Source organism: Fukomys damarensis, unplaced genomic scaffold, assembly GCF_012274545.1.
Source record: "Fukomys damarensis isolate Sample0158 unplaced genomic scaffold, DMR_v1.0_HiC HiC_scaffold_2, whole genome shotgun sequence".
Lineage (NCBI taxonomy): Eukaryota > Metazoa > Chordata > Mammalia > Rodentia > Bathyergidae > Fukomys > Fukomys damarensis.
The window spans coordinates 7,348,137-7,355,341 of record NW_022900914.1 but is presented as its reverse complement, the minus strand read 5'-3'; the positions used below and the strand labels follow the sequence as shown (position 1 = coordinate 7,355,341).

The window sequence follows — 7,205 nt, the reverse complement described above, 5'->3', positions numbered from 1 at the left end:
TTTTTTTTTTTTGGTACGGGGGAAGGAACTCGGGACCTTGCACTTTCGAGGCAGACAAGGAGCAACTGAGCTAAATCCCCGGCCTCCTTTTGTTTTTTTAGTTTGGGCTGGCCTTGAATTCATTCTGTAGCTCAGGCTGGCCTCGAACTCCTGGTGATCCTCCTGCCTCAGCCTCCTGAGTGTTAGGATTACATGCATGTGCTATCATGCCTGGCTTTCGATTCTCTTAAGTATATGCTTAGTAGTGGAAGTTCTAGTGTAATTTTTTATAAAACTGCCAAGCTTTTCCAAAGCGGCTGTACCATTTTCCATTCCTACCAACTATACATGTGGCTTCCATTCCCCACGTCCTCACCAACACACATTACTGCTTGTCTTATAAAATCATGGTCATCCTAGTGGATCTGAAGGGACATCTCTGGTATTTTCAGGATTTCTTCCTGTCGTTTTTCCAGGCAGGGCTGGGGCTTGAACCCAGGCCCTTCTGTATGTCAGGCAGATGCACTGACCTTGAGTTACGTCCCCTAGCCCTGCATTTCCCTAGTAACTAATGATGTTGAGCGTCTTTTCATGTGCTTTTCATCCATTTCTTTCCTTTCTTTTCTTTTTTCATTACCGAGGATCAAACTTAGGCCCTTGCGCTTCCCAGGCAGGTGCAGGGCCACAGAGCCACATTCCCCAGCCTGCTACGATGTCCCTTGAAGCACAAAAGTTTTTAGTTTTGAAGACCCAGTGATTTTTCCTTTGGTTGCTTGAGCTTTTGTTATCATAGCTAAGAAACCACTGACTGATCTAAGGTTGTAAAAATTAACTTTGCCAGGCGTGGTGATGCACGCCTACCCCAACACTCAGGAGGCTGAGGCAGGAGGATCACTATGAGTTTAAGGCCAGCCTGGACTGGAGTATAATAACAACATCATTATTACATAAGGTTATTTTATATACTTTTTATATAAATTTTTTGCACATGGACATTCAGTTGCACCAACGCCATTTGTTGAAAGGGCTTTTCTCTCCCACTGAAGTGTCTTGACCTCCTTGTGGAAAATCAGCTGGCCGTGATTGTATCAACCGCTTCTGGAGCTGCAGTTCTTCCCTCCTGAGCACGCACCCATGCCTGCCCAAGTTCCACAGTGTCCTGCTCCCTACAGCTTTGTAATAAGCTTTGAAACTGGGGAGTGGGAGACCTCCAGCTTGGTTCCTTCTCATGCCAAGCCTTAGTTTTTTTGTTTGTCTCCCAAGACCCCTGCCAGCATAAGACAATGGTGTTATGGGGCTGTAAGAGTCTCTCTCTGTTAGTCAGGTACACACCTGTAATCCCAGCCTGGTTCAAGCCCAGCTTGAACTACAGAGCAAGACCCTGTCCCAAAAAAATGTTCTCTCTTTCTCTTCCCCTCCCCGCTCCTGTCCTGAGCGCAGGTGATTCTCCTGCCCCAGCCTCCCAGAATGCTAGGGTAACAGGCATGTGTCACCATGCCCAGCTTAACCCTGAGTTTTTAATCATTTTGCTATGCCAATCCCTATGAAGGAAAATGAAAGCAGAGCCACCATTAGTTGGTGGTTTTGTGTAGCATATTAAACCAGTAAGTATATAAATCTGAGAGCTAAGATGAGTCTTTCTTTCTTCATCCCAGCCTTTAATCAGCCCTTTTTACTGGAAAAAAATTAGAACAAGAGTGAAGACATGTGTCCGTCTGGTACACCATTTTCAATTGTCAGGTTGTATTAGAGAAAGGAGAAGAAAATTCCAGAACCTGCCATCCACAGGGCCTCCTGCCTATCTGCGTGGTCCTCGGTTCCTGTTCTGCTCCTTGTGTGGGAAGGGAAGCCATTCCGACATCCCCTCTTCCCTACAGGAGTAACAGCCAGATGAAGAAGCGGCCAACGTCAGCAGTGGGCTACAAGAGGCCTATCAGCCAGTATGCTCGGGTTGCCATAGCAATGGGGTCCCACCCCAGGTACAGGGTAAGAAGCTGGGAAGGCCAAGCCGGGAGGGAAGAGAAACCCAAGGGAGAGGGGCCTAAGCTCCTGCTTCCTCTGAGTCCCCCGCCACCTGTGCCAACATCAGATTGACTGAGCACCTGGAAGGTGTGGTCAGCAAGGCCACTGCTCACGCTGACCTGTGATTGCATCGCAGGCTGAGAATGTCATGTTTTTGGAGTTGGACGTGTCCCCTCCGGCTATCTTTGAGATGGAGTTTTCTCATGACCAAGAGCAAGACCCGCGCGCACTACACATGGAGAGGCTCATGCGGTTGGACAGCTTCCTGGAGAGACCGGCCACGTCTAAAGTCCGGAAGTCCAGATCCTGGTCAGTACCACCGAGGTCGGGGCGGCGGGCTCCAGCAGGGGGCCGTGCGGGCTGGTTGAGGCTGATGAGGGCTTTGGTGGCATCCCGATGGGCTGTGGGGGGCAGGTAAAGACCTGACTCTTCTGTCCCCTGCACTTTGCTGCCCACTGTCTGTGACCCCATCTGCAGGTGCCAGAGTCCCCAGCGGCCTCCGCCCTCCGCCACACACGCCTCCCTGGCCCCCGCGCCTCTGCTTCCCACGACGGTGGACCGCGAGTGATGGACTTCGGTCCAGCTGCCCGGCTCCCGGCCCAGGCGGCCACCCTGCTCACCTCCTCCGCAGCTTGGTGTGCGTGTGGGTGTGCGTGCGTATGCGTGTGTGCTGCGTGTGTATAATGGGGTGCCCGCCCTTCTGCACCTCCTTTATTTAATTCATGTTATTTATTTGTGGAGCCAGGCGTTGTCAGGGAGCCGCCCGGGCCGCTGTGGTCACTGCGTAGCCTCCTTCGCTCCAGACTGGAAGCCCCAGTCGGACCTGCAGCGCCTCCCGTGTCACCTGTGCCTGAGTGGCAGGCAGCACAGGGTTCACCGCCCGTGGCGGCGTCTCCATCTCTGCCCACCTCTACAGCCCCTGAGTACTTTCTGGGACGAGAGCTGCCGGAGTCTGCTGAGGACGAGACATCGGGACAGGGCTGAGCCTGTGCTCCCAGCGGACAGGGCTCTGCCCTCCACTCCCGGGCTCCAACCACTTCTTCCAGCCTCTCAGGCTCTTTTGCAAGGACTCTGATGACCTCACCAACGCTCCGCTGTCCGGCAGCGTCAGCAAGAACTCGTGGCTTCCTCCCACTTCCTAGCCTTGGATAGGAGTCGTGAACCAAGCGGTTGATGCCATGTCGGGACCGCAGGAAATGGACCCGGACGATGTAGACGGTCATCAAGAGAAGTCCCTCCTCTGGGTCTCTTGGTTTCTGTCCCCTCTGCGAGCTTCCTTTGGTCAACAAGTCATCAAACCAACTCCCCACTTTTGAGATGCGGTGTCTTCCTGCTCTGGCCAATTTCCTCTGCAGCCTCCAGATCGCAGCTTGTTGGGAAGGGACCAGTGTCATTTTACCCCTGCGCGCCCAAGGTATCAAAACTGCCCTCTGCGTTCAGCACAGGAAACAGAGACCCAGGCAGAACCTGCCAGCTTTGTCACCCCTGTTTCCCAGTCATGTTTTTGGTGCACTATTTTGTTGAAAACGGACCCATTCTTTACCACGGATGAAATTGGTCCCCTTTTCCTTCCTTTGTGACAGCCCACTATGTCTGCAAGTGATAAGTAAATTGCTTCCAAGAAAAAAATGACTTTATTTTTTACAAGCAAGACAAAGTTTTCATCCTTTAGTTTTTAAAATGCCTTTGCACATATGCAACCTCACAGAATTGCCTAGAATGACCTTATTTTAGAAGTTAAATTAAAATTACAAAGTTCAGACAGACATGGTGGCACACACCTGTAATCGCAGCACTTAAGGGGCTGAAGCGCTCCACGGTGAGATCCTGCCTCAAACAAAAATAAAACAAAACAAAAAAATAAATGGACAAGTTCAGTTCAACAGGGACCCTGGATTCCTTCCACAACACTTACCTGGTGTGCTTCTCGAAAATATATCCCTGGTCCTCTCTCTATCTTTTGAATAGAGACCTTGGATCTACTCAAAACGCATTGATAAATATACAGATTTCTTACAGAAGGTATTGTAATTTCTGCTGTAAACATTTGATAGGGTCGGGGATTTAGCTCAGTGGTTCTGCCACCTTCCTTGCAAGCACAAGGACCTGAGTTCAATCCCTGGCACCCCCCCAAAAAAATTTAATAGTTTACTATATAATTTTATGTTGGTTAAAATATTAGGAAATCCTCTAATACAAAGGACATAAGATCGATGCTTTGATTACCTTTGCAGTAGACATTTTGGCAGAGGGGTGAGAGGTAATCATGAGTTAGGGTGTCAGGCACCCTCAGGGTGAGGGTCTCCTGGCCCTATATGGAAAAAAGTCCTGCCATTGGGTAAAGCTGACAGATCTGCTCAGGTTTGGTGCGCGGCAGGCGGACGTGAGGGCTCTGCTCTTCCCTTCGAGAAACAAGACTTTCTTGCACTGTTCAAGTCCTTCTCTGAGGATCAAAGTTTTCTTTGATTTAACTCAACGCTACTCTCTTTCCGCTGTAATTTCCGCACTCGATGGCTGAGCCATTCGGTCTCCATTCGCTCCTGTCTGCCAGGAAATCAGTCTCCCTCAGAGCCTGCGAGATTAATTGAGACTCAGGATTCAGGTCAGCGGTCTGGCTGTGGTCGGGACGGCAGTTGTGTGTGGCAGTCGGTCCCCTAGGCAGCCTGGGCACCGAGGGGCATCCGGAGCTGCGTGGAGTGGCCTCTCCCACTGATCTCGTTCTCATTTGTGGACGAAGCAGCACGTGTCAGCCCATTCCTCACTTGGACACATCGACTGTGCGTTGTCTGGTCACTTGTCCCTCACAGTCTTAGAGCACAATATGCCCAACCTCGCCACCCCAGTCTGAGGGCTGGACGCAAGGTGTGGTCGGAGGAGAGCCCCTGCCTGCGGTTTTTGTGTCCGTGTGTGTGTGTGTGTGTGTGTGTACCCTGTACAGGGGACACTGCACTCAACATAAGATGTGCTGGGAGCAGGGCCCCTGTGGGTGGCTGGATCTCAGTCTCTTGTTCTCTCTCTCCTTTTCTTTTGGATGTGTCAGACATTGGATTGACAAAGTAAGGGCCTTGTTTAGGACCAAATTTCCATGTTTGTTGCTATGGTCTTTATTTAGGACAACAGTTAATGCAGTGGCCCGTTCTTGTCACTCTATACCTATGACTCTCCGGGACATATGTAATATATAAATATATAGAGAGAACATTACCTTCTGTCCCCTTAGGATGGAGGCGTCTGGCCGAGTACCACAGCGTGGTGCTGCCAGCAGCCACAGTCCCCAGCCCTGTCCAAATGAACACAGTCAACAATAAAGGAATGAGTATCGTTGCAGAGTTGCTTGTCTCTTTGCTTTGTTACTTCCTACATTGACTGCCGTCTTCGTTATTTCTCTTCACTCCTTTCCTCGTTTTTTTCCAGTAGGGGTTCAGGAGTCTGAGGGGCCACCTGCAGTTAGTATCTGTCTGCCCTGAGGGCGGTGGTGCACGTCCCAGACCCTCATGGGAGAGCTGTGCTGGCTGTTGGTGTCTGGGCTGGCAGCCCCCAGCCAGCTAATTCTGAGCTGTTAGCAGATTGCACAACTGTCCAGCTGGGCTTCCAGACCCACGAGGTCAGTGTCCCACCTCCCTCTGTCCTGCCACTCTTCAGCCAAGAGGTGTTAAGCAGGAAATAATGAAATAATGTGTGGTAATCACATGAATGTGCTTGGCTTGCTGAATTCAAATCATTGAAAAGACTAGCAGTTGCCCACCATGTGCCCAGCCCTGGGCTCCAGCCCCAGCCCTACAAAATAAAGAAAAATAAACCAGAAAACTGACAGACTGGATTCTCTGTAATGTGGAGGTCTTAGAGGAAATAAAAAGTAGCTACTGCTAACAAGCCCAGAGCCTTAAACTCTGAGCCCGAGGGGCATCCGAGGTTCAGCCGGTGGTCGCTGTGGCGCTGGTGGCTTTCTTGGAGGGACTTCCAGGCAGGAGGCTCGCAGTGTGAGGCCGGTCTGGGCAACTGAGTGGAGCTCTCTCAAAAAAGAAGAAAAAAGTCTATGAGTTTCCCTCTTTGACACACTACTTCTTTGGGCTGTGGACGCCTCAGGAAAACTCAGTCCCCTACATGTTTCACAAGGGACAGAGGGACAGTGATTTCTCTCCACTGACTTGGTTGGGAATAAAACCAGCTCTCCAGACCCTTTATCTGTGGGTTGTTTTATTGTATTTATTTTTGTGGTGCTGGGGATCAAACCCAGGGCCTTGTCCCCAGTCCTGGCTGTATTTTAAAGCCGCCCATTCCTTCCTTTAGCTGTGGGATCGCACGTGCAGGGCAGACAGGCAGCTTTCCAGAGCAGGTGTGTGCCCTTGTCCCGGGTCCTTCGTTACAGCTTCTCTATAAGGACAAGGACAGAGCAAGCCACAGGAATAGCCTAGCCTGGATTCGCGCACCGCGAACGCCCTCTAGCTCACCACCCTTCTTCCTCTGTGTGGGATCTGTGCTCTGCCTCAGCTGCTCCGGGTCATGACACAGAAAATGTGTCTGCCAGGAGCTCCCTGTGACACCGTCCACCGTGCATGCCCAATTCGTGGAAACGGGACTCTGATTTAGCAGTTTGGGCCATTCGGGTGGCGACAGGATGTAGGAATCAAACCTCCGAAAGTCTCTGGGTGGTGCTGGTGGCGGCAGTAGTAGAAATAAAGGTATTCTCAAAAAAGCTGGCGGCAGGGCCTGAGGCTGCGTAGCTTAGTGGCTGCGCATGTGCTTGATGTTGCAAGGCCCTGGGTTCAGACCCCAGCAAAGGGCAGGGTGGGGAGGTGGCAATGGTGCTAGGGCTGGTCGTGGTGCCAGTGACAGCAGTGAATAGGACAGGAGTCCCTGTCCTCATGGTGCCTATGGTTCAGTGAGGGGAGAAAGCCACAAAACAAGGAAAACGTGATGCCCCACAGGTGGTGATCAATGCAGGGCAAAAAAGGAAATCAGGCAGGGGCTAAGGCTTCCCAGCCGCTGGCAGGGGTCTGTGTGTGTGCACTTGTACAGCCCTCACTGACAAGGTGGCGTTGAGTACATTCATGAAGGAGGAAGCAGACCATGAAGACCCCTGGAAGAAGGCTCAAGAAAGAGAAAAGAAAACGCAAACAGATGTGTGGGATTGTGCCCAGCTTGTTAGAGAAGTAGCAGCCACTTTGTAACCCTGAGGCAACAAGTGTGACATTCAAGGCCGA

General features: G+C 51.2%; 1 protein-coding gene across 1 annotated transcript in view; it reads left to right on the top strand.

The window, feature by feature from the left end:
* The window catches only part of Kif3c (kinesin family member 3C), a 39,837-nt gene extending 36,207 nt beyond the window's left edge, over nucleotides 1-3,630 (top strand). Inside the window, exons 6-8 of the mRNA XM_010604840.1 lie at nucleotides 1,857-1,965; nucleotides 2,138-2,310; nucleotides 2,479-3,630. Coding sequence (XP_010603142.1) covers nucleotides 1,857-1,965; nucleotides 2,138-2,310; nucleotides 2,479-2,569 — 373 coding nt within the window. The 3' untranslated portion in view covers nucleotides 2,570-3,630. The remainder of the gene's footprint in view (nucleotides 1-1,856; nucleotides 1,966-2,137; nucleotides 2,311-2,478) is intronic.
* The last annotated feature ends 3,575 nt before the right edge of the window (nucleotides 3,631-7,205 follow it).